Raw genomic sequence first — 18,986 nt, 5'->3', positions numbered from 1 at the left:
CATAGAGGAGAAACAATAATGTACAGTATGTGGAAAATAATGTGTTTTTGAACCTTAAACCGCATAAACACATTTCATTACACCAAATACACAAAATAATGTTCTTTTTAGCAACGTCATATGACCCCTTTAAATTGTCATGAGTTAACTCAATACATATGTGCTGAAGGCATACAAACACACCATCAGTTCTGCTTAAAGTTTGTTGACTTTTGCTCACCTTGTTACTAATAACAAATGAAACCGGAATCTTATCTTTTCAGAGACTGTAATTACATGTGATGGGTTTGTTTAGTGTGTCAGTTGTGGTAAGATGTTGTATTGTCACACAATTATTTATTTGTTGTATATTGTATGCAAAGAAGTGTGTGATGTAATGATGCTTTTCTTTTATTCAGACTCTGGGGTGATCCATGTGCAGTCAGCAAACTGTGGCCGCACAAGCAGCAAAATTTGCAGCATTGGACGACCCCAAAGTGAAACATCTAATGTTCAGTGTTCAATAGATGTCCCTGCGGTGTCTAAACGGTAGCAATCTTTTTCTTTCAAACTTCAGGCTGAAGAATTATTAAAATTGAGTCCTTACTCTGTGGCATTGCACTGATCAGCCCACAACATTAAAACCACCTGCATGATGTCCAGTGTTGGGCTAGTTACTCAAAGAATGTAATATGTTACTCATTACTAGTTACTCATTTCAAAAGTAATATTGTTACCTTACGTATTACTTTCTGGCAACAGTAATTAGTCACTACTAGTTACATTACTTTTTCTTCACGCCCCACAGAAGTTGTAACTGTGTTGAACTAAATCTTTCACATAAAATTCTAGTGATTGATAGTGACATTCAAGTAGAAGTGTTGTATTAATCTCATTAATTGTCATGTGTAGCTTGAAGCTAATTGTAATTTCTCCGTTGCCCATATACGATTATATTTCATTATGTATTTTATCAAATCACATACGTTTGTAAGAAACTTTAATTTTCCAAAAATATTTTTAATTATAGTAATATAATGTACCACATGCTGATCAGAGGGATGTGGGTGGGATGTAATGCCAGAGTAAAGTAAAGCCACAACATTGCTCAGATCATCTTTTTTCCTGACAAAATCAATATAATACAATATTTCTATCTGCTGAATGTAAGCTTTTCCATATTCCAAGCTTGCCTGCAGCACTGGGGACATCACATGCATGTGCGAGTCATGAAAATTATGAAAATAAATTATTTGTTATTATTTAATATTTAATAAATGATTTAATATTTAATAAATTATTTAATATTTAATAACTTATTTGATTGTTGGATTTTAAATTAGCGTGATTGAGGCATCAAAAGTAACTAAGCTGTTTTATGGATGGTAACTGTAATATGAAATCTTATTAGTAATTAGTTACACTACTAGTTACTGCAAAAAGTATTATTATTACAGTAACTAAGTTACTAGTTACTAGGTACTGCCCAACACTGATGATGTCATATAGCAAGGTCCCCCTCGTGCTGCTAAAACATCTGATGCATTGAGGCTCGAACTCCACAAGATACTTTTAACTGCTCATTTTTCCTGCTGTCAACACATGAAATTCAAGAATGGACTGCTCACTTGCTTCCTAATATATCATGTCACGTTAAAGATGCACATTTAAAAATATGCAAGTTACTTTTTAATGGAATGTAATCATTGTTTACATACTGGATGCTTTGCAGTTGTTACACATGTTAAATTTTGCAGTTTGGATGCTTTCATTGTGAACTGACTGGCTGAGTTTATTAAATTGACACCATTGCTGCATCTGAATATGCCTACTTCCATACTATAAAGTCGGTGAAAAACGGTACATGGAAAAGAGTATGTCCAAATTTATAGTATTCAAAAAAAACAAAAAAACAACAGTAGGTGAAAAGTACCCAGATGACCTACTACTTCTGCGATTCTAAAGTGTGCATCTGATGGTGCCACAGGATAGGAGTGAATGGTAGTGATGTGACACAACTGATGCTGCAGGTCATGTGACAGTAACATGACAGATGTATTCAGATGAATACATTTATACTACCAATATTCATAATACATGGAATGCACTGTAACATCAAGTAATATCGTACGACTAGACACAATGTGGTTTCAGGCGCAGCTCATATTTTTTACTTTGGGCATCTTTCCTACTGTAGTTGTTGGAAACTAATGTGACACAACTGATGCTGCAGGTCATGTGACAGTAACATGACAGATGTATTCAGATGAATACATTTATACTACCAATATTCATAATACATGGAATGCACTGTAACATCAAGTAATATCGTACGACTAGACACAATGCGGTTTCAGGCGCAGCTCATATTTTTTACTTTGGGCATCTTTCCTACTGTAGTTGTTGGAAACTGTAATTAACAAAAGTAGCGCAGAGGTTCCTGTAGCAGCTTAATAGTGACGCACAAGGCACTTAACTAAGCTGTTCAAAAAAATGAAGTATGGTCACTTTGACTGTTGTTGGTTATGTTGACTCATGTTTCCAAACATCCAGTTAGGACTGTCTTTATCCACAGATGTGATGGACTGAGAGAGTGTGAGATAAACACTCGAGAACTGGAACAAGATCCATGTTTTGGCACCTACAAGTACTACACTACCAACCACATTTGCATCCCAGCAGGTTTTTTTCTTTTTCCCTCTCTCTTCCATTTCCTGTTCATTAAAATGTCCTTTTCTGTGCAAGTCTGTAACTGCCGCCTTCTTCCAGAAACAAGTGTGACTTGTCAGGATGGATACAGTTACTTGAAACGTAGTGAGCAATTTTACTTTAACTTTGTTTCAATAGATTAGATCACAAATTCTTAAATGCTATTTTTTTTATCTCCATATAGAAAACGGTAGGATACTGCAAACTATGGACGTACAGATAAAATCATCTGCTCTGAAGGACGTCCATCCAGTGAGCTCCAAAACACCAACTGCTATTCACCCAATGCGCTGGCTCCTGTGTCCAAAAGGTAGATGGATGCTGTATGTAATTTCTGCTGTACCTCATTGTTTTTTGTAATGACTAATGTAAACCTCTCTTTTTTTGACATAAAGCTGCAATGGCCTGGAAAGTTGTGAGGTGTTTGCGACACATACAGTCTTTGCTGATCCCTGCGTTGGCATATACAAGTACCTCACGATCTCTTATTTTTGTGTCCCACCCGCAGTCCATGAGTGTCCGTTAACCTCCCTACTTCCTATTCATTTCTGTTCAGGAAGTGTCTGGAGTAATATTTTATTATACGTATCTGTACTTTTACTCAAGTACTTGATTTGTGTACTTCGTCCACCACTGCTTAATGGTAATGTCAGGAAAATGTTTTTAGAACATATTTTTGTTAGCTGGGATAAAGATGCAATGACTAACGTAAACCTTACTTTTTTGACATATGAAGCTGCAATGGCCTGGAAAGTTGTGAGGTGTTTGCGACACATACAGTCTTTGCTGATCCCTGCGTTGGCATATACAAGTACCTCACGATCTCTTATTTTTGTGTCCCACCCGCAGTCCATGAGTGTCCGTTAACCTCCCTACTTCCTATTCATTTCTGTTCAGGAAGTGTTTAGAACAGGGGTGTCCAAATTCTGTCCTGGAGGGCCGGTGTCCTGCAGAGTTTAACGCCAACTTGCCTCAGCACACCTGCCTAGAACTTTCTAGTATGCCTAGTAAGACCTTGATTAGCTGGTTCAGGTGTGTTTAATTGGGGTTGGAGCTGAATTCTGCAGGACAGTGGCCCTTCAGGAGCATGATTGGACACCCCTGATTTAGAGGAATTAAAATGCCAGCCTTATTTAGGAGAGAACATCTGAGTTCAGAGTTACTTGTCTCCTGTTTACCAGCAGCTCACAAACCAGTCAAGACCAGACATGCTTTTCAAAGGCATTATCATAGTACACACAAGCCCAAGCCTGTTTTATTTGAAAGATTATGGTGTTCACTTTATTAAACTGCTCTTGCATCCTCTGTGTTCTGTAGGTTCAAGTGTGATCTGCGAACATGCAAATAATACCCTGATGTGTGGTGTGTATTATGCTACATGAGCGCTTCTTATTTCTCTTTGAGAAAGTAGTATTAGTGTGTTTGTAGCAAAATTGCAAGAGCTGACTGCCACAAATCATAATGTATGACTTGTTTTTTCATCCAAGAAATGTAACATTTTATTACTAAAGCTGAATGTTATTTTTTTTCCGATCAAGGGACTGTCATACGCATTCACAGCACTAACTACGGCCGAACTGACAGCAGCACGTGCTCTACTGGACGACCTGCTTCTCAGCTTGCCAAAACTGACTGCTACGCCTCAAACTCCCAGGCAATGACTACTTATGTGTGAGTGTGCAAGCAAACATTTTTTACACTTTTCACATGTATTCAACATCTTAGCTGATTTTTCTGGATTTTCAGCTCCTAAATGCCCAAAATTCTTCCAAACACAGTAAAACCGACCCCCACCACCCTCCAGACTAAGTCAGTCAAGGTTATGTGTGGTTGGGTTTTTATTTATTTTTTTACTTTTTATTTTACCAGAAAATCTCATTGAGATTAAAATCTTTTACAATTTACTTATTTAATTTTTGTTGGTGCAAAGGAAAAAATAGCTGCTCCCTAGTCGCCTCCAATGGCGTCTTCTCAGATCCATGTACTAACACATTCAAGTATCCGTACGTCTCTTACAGCTGCATACATAACTGTAAGTGTTACTGTGTACAGTGAAATTGCTCACTTTTCTCTTTTACGGTTATTTGAGTTACTCCTGCATCAGGCTAGATTGACACTCTTCATGGTGGCTTTCTTTGGTGGCTTTCTCTTCATGGAGGCTGATGTTGTGGATTTGACGACTTCAGATCAGATTTGATTCAATTAATTTTTCTGAAACTGAAACTAAAGCCCCAATCTTCCTTGCAATAAATGCTTTGAAGATGTCTGTGCATGAAGCAGTGCTTTCGAGTCTGCAGTATGACTGATGGTGCATGGGATGGTTTATCATAAATTAAAACAAATGCCATTAAATATAGCCCAACTAAATGTGACCACACCAGGTACAGTCAGACTGGTGATTAATAGAGTGCATTAGAACTGGCAAATGGAGAACACAACATGGCTATTGCACTTTTACATGATGGTCTCTGTGGAACCATCATGGATATTTTCCAGTTGGTGGGTTGAGATTGGGTTTTTTTCTATCACTTTTCCCAATTTTCTAAACTCATAAGGCCTACACTTAACCTAGCGCCCAGTGGGTTAGAGCAAATTGAATAAACCACTTTAAAGAAATAAATAAATAAAAAATGCCCATCCTGGGGTGCGTTTCCCAAAAACAACTATGGTCGCAAGTTGTTGTTACCAATAGAGTTCAGTGGAACTTACCACCTAGTTAGCTAACGATGCTTCTGGGAAATGCCACCCCTGGTTGACTGATTGACTGGAGCACACAATATTTCACCACATCAGTTTTTCTTGCCAGTGTGTTGTTTCGGCTGAATATTTCAGTTGGGTGGTTTAGTAAAGTATCAGTATTGAATATAATGCTATACCCACACACTGATCTATTCATCATGTTGAGCAATATCAAACTTAAAGGTGGCATGAAACAGAAACTAGGATTGTCTTTTCTTCCCTGTTGTGACATACCCAGCTTCTCAAACAAAAAGTAAATGAAGGATGGGACTTTTGTCCATTTGATCATTGTATTGTTGTGATCATTTGATGAGAGTGAAAGGTGCTGCAGGGGAAGGATTGCTGAAAGTCATCTATTGGTAAAACCTATTGCCCAGGGAGGGCATGTTAATCTTTTCATTTTAAAGGTTACAATGACAAAAGAGATCTGCATGGATAAATTCAATATAAGTTTATTTGTATAGCACTTTTCACAATACATATTGTTTCAAAGCAGCTGCATGGAAAATGCATGTTTCAGTGTTCAGTATATAAAAGTAATGTCAATATGGTAGTATTATATAGCTATAAAATATGTATATATGGTCAGTAAACATCATGTATTCAATTAAGCAGACATAATGAACATGTTACAGCAATGATTACAGCTTGTGATCATTATAACTCTAAGGATAATATTAGACAGTTGTATGTTAATCTAAAGCTGGCGTCATTGGAAGTCTTAGCAAGTGATCTGCAATTTCCCATTTTGCAAAGTCAACATAAATCATTTATAATAAATGCTGAAACATTCCATTTAAAAAAAAATATTTAAACTTACAGCGTCATATGAATAGTAATCCTGTGGTTTGTTTAGGCTCTTACTAAACTTCTATGCAAAGCAACAGGGGTGAAGTCAATGTGGTCACCACAGTTTCCTTTTATCTACTGAATCAAATGAATATAATTATTAAATCTGCCCAACCAAGCTTAAAATGAAGAGGTGAATGTATTTGAGTTTGTGATTCAGAGATCATCACAATCACACTGAAACTCTGTCCTGCCCTCGCCAACAAACTGAAGCCCATTTAGTATGATATAACACAGTTCATCTCATCAGACAGATCCTCCTCAAAGCGTCCGGTCGCTTGTCCTGCCCTTCCTCGACTTATAAGGTCAGTTGCAGCACTCTCAATTTCATCAATAGTCATGTGACAGGCATCTGCAATTTCCCGCTTTGCAAAGTCAACAAATTTGGGGTCTTTGGCATATTGACCCAAGCCTTCAGAGATCAGGATCTAAATAAAAACAAAACAGAAAGACAAAGAGATGCTGGACCGGATTTACATTACAACCATCTGAAACCCACTGACTACACACAGCTGATCTCCATTTCACTATTTATGTGTCTGCTTAAACCAATTAGTTGCACCAGTAATAATTTAGGATATGCCATATCAAATAGAGTGCAAAAAAAAATAGAGTGCATTTTTTAAATGGAACCATCTATTGAACCCTATATCCAAAAATAATGTGTTTTGAGTATCATATTTGATACATCAGGCTTTTATGGCTCATATAGTATCGTTTAGTGAGAATATGAAGCTCATACTTGAGGAATATAACACCTCAGTTTTATTCAGAGGCCCAAATTGAGTGAAAATATGCAAATTGGTGCAGAAATTCTGATAGCTTGTAAATCAACGAGATCTTCATAACAGTAACTTACATAAAGTCTACTTACCTAAAATGCATATGAATATCAGTTGTCACTCTATATCTTTCAATAATATGTTAGATGTTGTTTAAATGCTTAGTTTTATGATCAGAATTCTGTAGTTTTCAACATGGGAGTCGATAATGATTGAGAGATGAACAAATGAACATTCCTCAAAAGACTGATAGATCATATTTGATACTAACATTTGAACATGACATATATGTATGGATAATCAAGTAATCCTAAGTTGCTTCAGTCCAGTAATTGTTCATCTTGAAATATTACAAGCAATATAAAATAGATTTCACAGCAAAAGTCACGTTAACCACAACCTGAAAGGGGGAATTTTTACAATTATACTAAAAGGCTTTTAATTTACCTTTCAAATATCATGTTGATAATTTAGAGGCCTTAGAACTTTATAGGGGTTATGTTTCCTCTTTTGTTAATCACAGCCAAAAAGCGAAATTAATCTATGCTTCACTGCTGTAAAGCAAAAAGTCCAGCTTGAATAGTTTTTATAGCCACTGTACCTGCACAAATAACAACTATACTTATTACTTATTTTCAGGCAAAATGGTAATTTTATACACCATTCAAAAAGCATATTTACCGACTCCACGAGGCTGTCAGCGCTTCCCTTCTCTATGTATCCGGGGCTGTGTTGGGACGGCACTCTGAGAGTGGTGTACACCTGAGGCTGCTGGGCCACGCTTGCCATTCCACTGCCAATCCATCCGGGACGGGCCGATGCCGGCAGACTGGTGCTGCCATTGGTGTCGCCCCACATTGCCTGAGTGCCCCCCACCTCGTTCACCAGAATGAGGGGGGCGTAGAGGAGACGGCCCCTTCTGGCCTGGTTGTTTGCCTAAGAGGCCGAAGAAACTCCAGATGAAATGCTGCTCCGCCGTGAGTCGTAGCTGTTGTTTGTCTGTTGGAGCAGGTACGTAAATCATTTTATTTTGTTGTGTGGAAAAAAGTGAAACTGTGTCATAATTTAATTGAATGTAATAATGAAATTAATTTAAATATATTTAATTAATTTAATTTAAATAATAATTAAATTTTTTTGAACCATGTTGATTTTGTTTAAAGTAAATTGCTGCTGTATTTTCAGAATGATACACAACATCTTTTCAACACTGTAAAGCCTGAATTATGAAATAAAATACAAAAAATGTAATTAAATACATTTTCTGACTATTGTTTAATTGAACTGATTGAACCTAAGATGTTTTTTTTTATTATTTAAAAAAAATGTTGCATACTTTTTTAAAAATGTAATTTGTTTTCTTTGCATTATATTTAATATATAAGGCCTTTATAGTAATTTATTGACAACGTTTTTTTATTACATTTACAATCCATGAAACCTATTTTGCTATGCGTTTATAGTTTCATCAGTGACAAGATAAGTATATTGTAAATATAAATGTAAAAATGTATATTTAATGTAATTTATAGATTATATTAATATGAATAATAACCATAATCATATACATTTAATTTGCAGCAAGAATATTATTATAGCAAAAATCATTAATCAAGAAGTTAGAGCAGGCTGCATTTATAAATAAATAATATAGATATACATTTTAGCTCCTACTCAAATAGCATGTTTTGTATATAATTCATTTAAAATAATGATTAAATTATTTTTATTATGGTAGCCGTAATATATCATTAAATAAATTACAATGATGACTGAAATAAATATACAGCAAATGCCTGCTATACAGTAAAGTATGGATCATGTTGGGGGATGTGTACCTGTGCTTGTGCCCTGCAGGGTGGGGAGTTTTGATGGTAAGTGCCTGGAATGGGCAGATCTTCATTACTGGTCTGCCTTCTCAAACACTGGATGTTGAAGTTTGGCTTTCGACCTGACAGATACAGGAAAAAATAAACAATGTTAGATTCACTGAAGAGCTGAACACGTTATATTTTGTGCAGTGCAGAAATATAGTAGTTGGTTTTACCTAAGGGAGTCGGGGGAAGCATACGTCGCCGTGCAGAGAAACCGTTACCGTTGTATCCGTTAGCATTGTATCCATTAGTATTGTAACCATTACCATAGTATCCATTGCTGCTGTAGCCGTTGCTGGAGTAATGGTTGCCTGGATAACCGGTCCCATTGTTACCATTAACATTGTAGCCATTTCCAGGGTAACCATTGCCATGGTAGCCACCAGCATCTTGACTGTTGCCTTGGTAACTGTTGTTGTCAATGTTATTGGGCTGAACTGGCGCCACACTTTCACTGCTCACATTAAGTGCCGGTGTTTGTGCTGGAGGAACCTCAGGAAACCACTGTCTGTTCAAACATCAACACAAACTCAGACAGATATATTCATTTGTGAGCAAAGTTTGTCAAATATGAGAAAGTCCCTTCTGTTTGAGTCATGTAAAGGTCCCAATATACTCACAGCGAAGTTCTTTTTTATTCTTCGTTTAGGGGTAAAAAGAAAATTGAAATACCTTTGCAGTGGTTTACTGTTAGCAACACTGACCACATTTGTTAAGAGCAGCGTTTAGATTAATATGTAAATATGTTTTGCGTGCTTTAATCTCAATAGCAATATAAACACAACTAAATGACAGCTGTGAGAAAACAGCAGTTAAGAAAGCATCTGATCATAGTGATGTGGATGTTTGCACCAGCTCTGCCATTCGGCACTCCAGTAAAGTTACGTCATGTTCATTTATATAGCACTTATACAATAGATTGCTTTAAAACAAGCAGCTTTACAGTATTAAACATGATAAAACAGTGTCAGTGTTGTTTTCTATTAGAATTTTTCTATTGTAAAGCAGCTCTCCGGTGTTTTCATGATTTAACATGCATCTAACCTCGACAGACTAGACTGAACATATAATAAGAAATGAACCAGAGAATAGTTCCATGTTAAAGAAGGCGGAGCTCCAGAGCCACACCTACCTGTTATGTAATCACCTCTGACCAATGGTAGTTTGAAGGTGTTTACCAGCCGAAGTGAACTTTTCTAGAAAGTTCACTTTGACAAGCTGTTTTGAACTCACAAAACTCCAAATCAACTTCATTTTGGCTCGATTTTGTTTGAAATTACATCACACCAGTTCGTTCTTTCATTGTAATTAATAGAAAAAAAGTATTTTTTATTGTATTTTTTCCCGGAAAGTTTGCTTTGGTAAACTGTTTCAAAACTCTCGAAACAAAATCTGTTTTGGTCTGATTTTGTTTGAAATTACATTGTTCTTTGATTTTGCTTGAAGTATATCAGGGCCTTGACAGCATAGATATGAAAAGGTAGATGCCACATTCAACCGCTCCAGACACGTCGATGTGTCCGCCGCCATCTTGCAACGGTCTTGTTGTCACTCACAGTGAAAATTAATTGCTGCGTCACAATTCGCATACTATCTGTCCTAAATAGTATTTGAAATTAGAATTAGTGTGTCCCAAATCATAGTATGTTGAAATGAGTATTCCAAAGGTTTACTATTTCCGGTAGAAATTCAAAGTGCAGATCCGTACACACTCTAACGGCTGATATTGCCCACAACCCATCGTGCATTGGATGAGGATTAGAAATACAAACACGCATAAAAATTGTAAAAAAAAAACTACAAACATGGCGGATGGCCGATGACCAGGTAGAGAAAGAGGTTTGAGTGATAAATAATCAATATCAATATTTATTTAATGTTATTCACATTAAATTTCATCTGTAAGAACACTGTGAACTTTCATAAAGATACATTTGGTCATTAACTTTTAAATGCATCATTATAAAAACACATGAGGAGAATTCTCGGCATGATAGACCTGCGACTGGCAGATCAACGTGCCTCTTCATTTCTCTCCAATACGGTAGGGAATTAAACAAAATGTGGATGATGTTAACCAAAGACTGTGATTGACAGGGTCGTTTAAACGGTGACAGAATGCATATAACTAAGCAAGACGCAGTTATGACGAAGTAGTCTGTCCCAAAGCTTGCATACTATTCTGCTACATACTCAAAAGTATGTACTTTTTCTTCACAAAAAGAGTACATACTTTTAGGGCATAGTATAAGTAGGAGAACTGGGACGCAGCAACAACAACGGCCCATAGAAACAGCCGATAATGATGCATCTACGTATACATATCAATGCATGACAGTGCTTGTTTTGGTGCATTATGGGTAGTCAAACATGTTGTGCTCACCTATCATTTGAGACTGCACACTGAGGCTCCTCCTTGCTGACACCACCTTGCTCTGTAGGATATGGCATCGCTGTGACTCCTCCTCCCATCACTCCTTCTTCTCCTCCTGTGACTCCTTCACCTCCAACTGTGACTCCTCCTGGAGTGATGACTCCTCCTGTGACTCCTCCATTTTGCATTCCTCCATCCGGGGATGGGGAAGGAATATAGTCACAAGCTCTGGTTGTGTCAGTCCTGAATATGAGAAATACATCGATGATATATAAAAAAAAAACTTGTGGTCGCCCTGTCAACTTATAGAATTTCCTTTAAGTTCTTCAAATCCCGTTTGAAAGTATGAGTAGACAAACAACTGAGAGAACATTCTTGTCACCTGCATTTCTTCATGCTAACAGCGAAAAGCCAAGGCTACAATAGCTGATAATGCTCCACAATGATAGTGTTCTTTCAAGATGTTTAAAAGTACTGTAAGTCAAAGTTTCCTTATAAGACAAGAAGATGCAAAAAAACTTTGACAGCAAATGTTACAGTGTGCTACCTAAAAGCCTATTCACACGGAGCATTAATTTTCACCACATATTAAAAAACAATTTTTAACCATGTGTCCATGGCACACTAGATAGATTCAGAGCTTATCATCTGATTTAAAGAAATTAATAAAAAAGCCACTGCCTGTCAGCAAAGTAAAAAAAAAAGAGTGTTTTACTTCCGTTATGTCACTTTGCTGCTTCGCTCTTGGTGTGAATAGGCCTTAAAGGGACAGTTCACCCATAAATCATCATTTCCTAATACCTAATGACATTCCAGAACTAAGATTTTCATACGATTTACACTATCTTTCAAAAGTTTGGGGTCGATAAGACTTTAATGTTTTATTCTTTTTTAAATTTTTGTTTTTTTAAATGTTGGTGTTATATCTTTCACTTGGCTGTTATAAGTTATGCTGAGTAAATACAGCTGGATAAAACAAAAACTGTTTCTGTCTTCATTTCAGGCTGCAAAGCAACAAAATGTGATTTTTTTTAAAGGGGGGTGATTCTTTTCTATACACACTGTATTTGAATATATTTTAAAATATAATTTATTCCTGTGATGCAAAGCTGAATTGTCAGCATCATTTCTCCAGTCTTCAGAGTCACATGATCCTTCAGAAATCATTCTATTCTTATTATTATTAATGTTGAAAACAGCTGTGCTGTTAAATATATATATATATATATATATATATATAAAAACAAACTCTGAGACATTTATTAAAATATCTTCTTTCCCACAATATCTTTTGTGTATAAGTATCATACCAGTTTGGATGAAAATGAGGATGAGTAAATGATGACAGTATTTTCTTTTACTTTTTTTGGGTGAACTATCCCTTTAAGCTGTCACTTGTTTGTGATAATTCATAGTGCCAGGGTTTTCAACCAGGGGTCCCTGAAGGTACTGCATGTGGGTTGTGTGTTTAAAACTAATTTGTAAATAATGAAAATGAGTATAATGCAGTAATGTTAATGTTCTTGATGAAAGTTACTAGAAATTGTTATTGAGAAAATTCAGACAGTTAAACTGGTGACCCTGGGGTTGGCTGAGAGGTTAATGAGCACGTAAAGGTTGAAAACCCCTGCCATACTCCCATTTAACAGTACACTAGAGAGCATGACATCTACACAGCATGTCTGTCAAGCTTGGCAAGCATCGCAACTCGACAGAATTCAAAATACTTTGCATATTTTCATGTTAAACTGCAACGAAAACCAAGTTTCTGGAGCGTCTCAAAGCTGTAAAGTGATTTGTTAGCTGACAGTTATCAAATTACTGAAATGACTGAAATCCTGTTAGGTTTTGTCTTGGACTAAAATCTGACCAAATACCACATCCTTCAGTCAAAATAGATCAAACAGCTTTCAGACCTCGAGACTCTGAGCAAATCAAGCCATTAATTCTCTAATTTGGCATGCTGCATCAGCCTCTGTTTATACAGGTATATTTCTATTCTTAGTGTGCTCCTTGCCTTTGGTTGTTATTCAGTATCCACAATGGGGCGAGTTTGCTGTGACTGGAGGCCCACCTGCTGAGCAGGGGAGACAACCTCTGAGGCTGTTCACTTATCACTGTGTTTTCGGAGAGGGCAGAGGCCGGGCGGGAGTCCACCAGGGCCTCCTCCAGCATAAAGCTCCCACTGTGTACTCTAGGAGGAAGTTCAGTGCTCACTGTGGTCTCGTCCAGATAGGGCGGCATAGGGGTGCTTCTGGGAGTGGACATGGCCGGTGTGGGAGGAGCATCACTGAAGACACTGTCACTCTGCCGTCAAGGGAAACACAATTAACTGTGGTTGCAGTGAGACTAATTACAAATGCCACCTGGTTACACTTTAATTTGTGATTTTTACAGTAAAATTATACAATTAAGTACTACTAATTAACACTATGTACTGTGTATAATTATTATGTATATATAAATACACAAACCATTTTAAAAATATTTACATGTATATAAATATTTATATTCATATATAATTTATATATAAATATAAATATTTGATATATAAACAAAACATTTTTCTTAAATATATACATGCATGTGTATTTATATATACATAATTATACACAGTACGCACACATGTAAACAAAAACGTTTATTTTGGATGCGATTAATCATGATGAATCGTTTGACAGCACTAATTAAAATAGAAAACCACAGTAAATAGTATAATACTTCACAATATTACTGTTTTTTGCTCAAATAAACACATGAGAAACGCATGAAAGACCTTTTTCAAAAAAGTTACATTTTTGGCCCATAGTGTACATGAAACAAGGACACGAAAATAATACTGTTGGTTATCTTAAAGCACACTGATTGTACTATTCCCACTGGATTTTTAATGTTAGATGCTGGGTGTTCTTACCCTGAAGAACTCCTCTTCTTCCATCATCTCCCCCTCCAGCCCTTCCTCATCCTCCATCGCTATAGCCAGCCGCATCTCTGGGGCCAGATCCTGTAGTGTGCGTAACCCGGCCTGGACCACACAAGATCAGAGTCAAACATGTGTTGTGTGTTTTTGCTGAGTATCATATTTGGCTCATAGTGTATGATATAGAGAGAATATGGAGCTCATACTTGAGGAGGAAAAAACATATGCAAATCGGTGCAGTTGCTGATACTTATATGGCCAAAGAAATAGCTTGTAATATACTCAATGAGGTTTTTATAACAGTATAAAAGACTACTTGCATAAAATGCATAAAAATATCAGTTGTCACTCTATATCTCCCAATAATGTCTTAGTAAAATGATATTTAAATCTCAAACGATACGAACATCATCACAACATGCCACTGAAAAAAAGTATGCACTTTAAATAAGAAATAAGAAAGTTCATGCTGCCCAATTCAGCTTTCTATGTCATACTTAATTTTGCTGTTAAACATTATATATTATAAATATATTATTTCTGATCTGAAATAGTTATAAATCCAATGCATGCAAAACGGCCATATGAAAAGCAAGGCAACACATTCAGACAACTGTCATAATTCTTTACCTGGAGCGAGGCTGACTTGTCCTTGCCTTTCTTCTTCCTCTCTTTCTCCTTTCGCTTGCGAAATTTTTTGAAGTAGTCCTGAATCAGGAAGCTGGCATAGAACTTTCCTGCAGTCACCTCATTCCCTAAAACGCAGAGAGATGGATTTTAAAAAAAGACTAAAAAAAAGTTGTATTTGTCATTTGGGTGTCCATATCAGCACATAAAGCCAATGAGAAGAACTCATAACATACTGTACCTGAAGGAGGAGGTATAACTTCCTCTAGAAGTTTGGGTTTGGTGCGTTTCCAGATCTTTTTAATGATAGCTCTCAGCTCCTCGTTCTGCTGGTCGATGGGGCCTATGGTGAATGGAAAGGTACTGCATTACTGTATTTAAGATAGATAAACGCTTCGTTTTTTGCTGTAGTGTGTCAAATAGCAAACATAAATATCAACCTTTTTCATATTGACGTTTATTTATAGAGACAATTACTAACATCCTCTCTTGTAAATGTTAGAATTGACAGAAGTAAGTGTATTAACTAGTGTGTGTTTGTGTGTGTGTGTGTTTGTGTGTGTGTGTGTGTGTGTGTGTGAGTGTGTATGTGTGTGTGTGTGTGTGTAGAAGTTCTACCGTCTGTTTTAATCTTGAGTGACGTTCTGACGAGAGCAAACAGAGTGGCATTGAAAGACACGGTGCCGTCAGGATGGAGAGGCACATTCATAGCAACCAATCTCTGCCGATGAGAAAGAGAGAGACAAACAGAAAGGTGCAGAGATTAGTGGTTGTAATGACATTGCTATGTGGAGCAGGTTGCTTGCTCATTCTGGGTAGTTGTTTACTGGGCCTCACAGGACTCTATGATATATTGGTCTTTAAAAACAAAAAAAAATTATACTTTTATACAGTAAGGACATGTTAAATTAATCAGAAGTAACAGTAAAGACATTTTAAAAAGCTTTCAAATAAATGCTGATTAGAAATGTTTGAACAGTAGTGTATGGCTCGGGTTTTTTTCTCACCCATTTCATTGTAAGCCACTGACTGTACAAATCCAAGTCATGCTTACCCTACAGGCTACTCGATGTGGACAGAGTTTCCCAAAGCCCAGCGGAGGCTGAATTCTGCGCAACATGGTGACTACATCTAGATGTTTAATCCGTCCCCTGATGCAAAAGAATACAAAAAGTATTCGTAATTTTAATTTGCATACTCCTTTAAGGCAGACATAAAGCTTATTGTTTGTGGATGTATGATATCACTTACGTGGCCTCTGGGTCGTAATCTGACCAGACTCGTTTAAACTCATCGAGGTGATGAGTGCCCAGCACAGTCCAGTCTCTGGTCAGATACTCAAAGTTATCCATGATGACAGCGATGAACAAGTTAATGATCTGAGAAAACACAGATTGGATCAATTAATCACTAAACAAAATTGTTTATTATTTTCAGAGATTTTTTCATTTGCATTTTTGTAGTTTTTCCTCCCACCTCATATGATTTCTGTTACCAGTTTTGCATTCACTCTCAAAACTTTTGCAAGCAAAAATTTTGTGAGAAATGCAGGTGAATGCACTTTTTTTTGCAAAGTACCTCAGGGGAATGCAAAATATTTGCGAGTTGATGCAAAACTTTTGCAAGAGAACAAAACTTTTGTGAGAAAACAACATTTCTAGGGAATGCAACATTTCGGTGAGTTAACTTAAAACTTTTTTCAGTCAACTTAAAACTGTTGCAAGCGAAAACAAAACTTCTGAAGTTTTGTGAGCAGATCACAGTTTCTTGGGTTAATGCAAAAGCTTTACAAGCGAATGCTTTGCATGTGTTATCTCTTACCAGGAAGGCACAGAGTGCAAAGAAACTGATGAAATAGAGGTACGCCAGGTTGCTTCCGCAGCTATACTCCTCTCCCGGCTCAATGTCAGACTCTGGGTCACATCGATGCCCTGGCAGTGCTGCAAGCATGATCTGCTGCCACTGTTCACCTGTTGCACACCTGGGTTTGAAGTAGAAACAAAGCATTCAATAAAATGTACTTAAAATCATTTACTAGCCAGAGATAAGCAGATTAACCAAACTCAATTCAGAAATCAACCAGGAGGCTAATGCTGGTCTATGCTCACCTGAAGAGCAACAGTACAGCCATGAAAAAGGTTTGGAAATTGTTGTTCCGATTGAGCTCTGTGCTGTCATCTATTGCTATCTTCCCAAATGTCTGGGAAAAAACAGAAAAGAGAGTTTAAACATCCCAATCTGGAACGTTCCTCATGTGAGGAGAGGGAGAGAATGAACATAAACAAATGCATAAAGATGAACCCACCTGCATCCCAATCACGCCATAGATGAAAAAGATCATGGCAATGAGTAGACCAACATATGGCAATGCCTAAAGGTAAGCAGAGAGACAGGAACAAATGATGCATGATATATAAAATAACTGAGAAAGATAGTTTAGCTTGTTTGTTTCCTAAATTTCTCACCTGTAGAGATTTAACAAAGGTCCAAAGGAGGGTTCGAATGCCTTCACCCTTACTGAGCAGCTTGACCAGTCGCATAACTCGGAAAAGACGGAAGAAGGTGACGGACACTTTGGCACTCTCCCCTTCTTTCCCCTTTTAAAAGTGGAGAAAGAAAATGACAGGCCAAATATTAATGTGATTAAAGAGTCCAGGTAACAAAGTCCCTGATCATGTCAGTCTGACATTTCAGTGTGAAGTGTTTTGTTAAGAAGTCACAATATAATGCAAGGTTTGCTAAGAGATGACAGCAAACCTGCAACCTGAGGTTAAACATTCATAATAGGTCATTTTAAAGAAAGAAGAAAAAACAACCTGTTTAAGTGTAAGGACCAAAAAATGTGAAAAATGGTCAAGAAAGATTTAATTCGAAAGACAATCAAATCATAAAATTCAATTAAAGATTGAATTTATATTAAATGTAAATTAAGAAAAAAAATAAATTCAAAAGACAATCAAATGGTTAAATTAAATTTTCACCAGAGAAGCTCAAAATGTTACACTCATCTAAGGCATAAAAACATAACATTTAAATAAAGAACTAACATTAATATTAAAATTTTTTTTTTTTTTAAATGCTGTCCTAGAACCTTTTATTTATTGCCACATAAACTAGGACCAAAGTTTCTTTCTGCAGATTTCTATACGATGTCACCATAACAACACCGTAAAATTCATGTCATGTCGGAATGATCATATTTACAAGATAACTGTGCATAAACACCATAGTGTCTTAATTACTAGAGGGAAAGTCACAATTTCACTGATGCTCTGATTTGGGGTGTGTTCATTAAAATTTATGGAAGCAAATCAGCAGCAAAATCTTACTGATCATAAATAAGGTTTTACTGTGACTTTTTGACTACAATTTAGTATGTACTGTGTGTACTGTTAATGAACAAGAGCTATAAAACTTCAAAGATATGAATACTTATTTAGCTGATGTATAAGGTGCCATATTCGTACCTCACCATGGCCTCCTCCACCCTGAGAGAGTGACAGGACCATCCACAGGAGAGCAGGAAACAGAAGAGATTATAGAAATTGATAAGTGTGTGTGTCTGAGATAACAAAAGATATAGTACTTGATATGTCACACCAAAAGTTCACGCTGACTAGATTTGGACATGCATAGGAATCTCTCACAGATCAGATATAGTTACATACACTGAACTCTGCTATCATGATGTCCACCAAACTGCCCACCACTATCAGAGCATCAAAAGAGTTCCAGGCATCTATAAAATAGTGCTGTGTTGTCCAAAACACAAAGAGCGAGAGCAAGAGAGACAGAGAAAACAGCACAAATGTCAAGGCACTAACACAAATGGACATATCAAGACTGCATATCAAATCACTGGAGCAAAGTAAACAGTGAAAGAGCAAGGACAGTGTGCAGCAAGACTCACGTAAGGTCTCAGAGCCAGAAGTTTGATGATCATCTCAACAGTAAAGAGCTGTGTGTGTGTGTGTGTGTGTGCGTATGAACCCAGAAATGTGCTAAATTTGACAAAACATCCTTTTGGGGACATATTCATTTGTGAAATGGTAAAAAAACAAAGGGTAATACTTTAGTTTAGGGACCAATTCTCATTATTAACTAGTTGCTTATTAGCATGCATATTACTAGTG

At 36.7% G+C, this 18,986-nt stretch overlaps 1 protein-coding gene and 1 pseudogene across 1 annotated transcript; one reads left to right on the top strand and one right to left on the bottom strand.

Annotated features, from left to right (window-relative positions):
- The first annotated feature begins 2,472 nt into the window (after window positions 1-2,472).
- On the top strand, window positions 2,473-4,743 carry LOC107702808 (rhamnose-binding lectin-like). Its single transcript, XM_016505229.1, has 8 exons — window positions 2,473-2,477; window positions 2,555-2,661; window positions 2,749-2,816; window positions 2,883-2,998; window positions 3,084-3,205; window positions 4,006-4,050; window positions 4,200-4,358; window positions 4,610-4,743. The coding sequence occupies exons 1-8, from the start codon at window positions 2,473-2,475 to the stop codon at window positions 4,741-4,743; spliced, it is 756 nt and encodes a 251-aa protein (XP_016360715.1).
- A 1,480-nt stretch (window positions 4,744-6,223) lies between these two features.
- The window catches only part of LOC107702860 (voltage-dependent L-type calcium channel subunit alpha-1F-like), a 34,895-nt pseudogene continuing 22,132 nt past the window's right edge, over window positions 6,224-18,986 (bottom strand).

This window comes from Sinocyclocheilus anshuiensis, unplaced genomic scaffold, assembly GCF_001515605.1.
Source record: "Sinocyclocheilus anshuiensis isolate Anshui unplaced genomic scaffold, SAMN03320099.WGS_v1.1 scaffold366, whole genome shotgun sequence".
In the NCBI taxonomy this organism is placed as follows: domain Eukaryota; kingdom Metazoa; phylum Chordata; class Actinopteri; order Cypriniformes; family Cyprinidae; genus Sinocyclocheilus; species Sinocyclocheilus anshuiensis.
The sequence above is the reverse complement of the archived record's forward strand: the minus strand, read 5'-3'. Positions and strand labels throughout refer to the sequence as shown.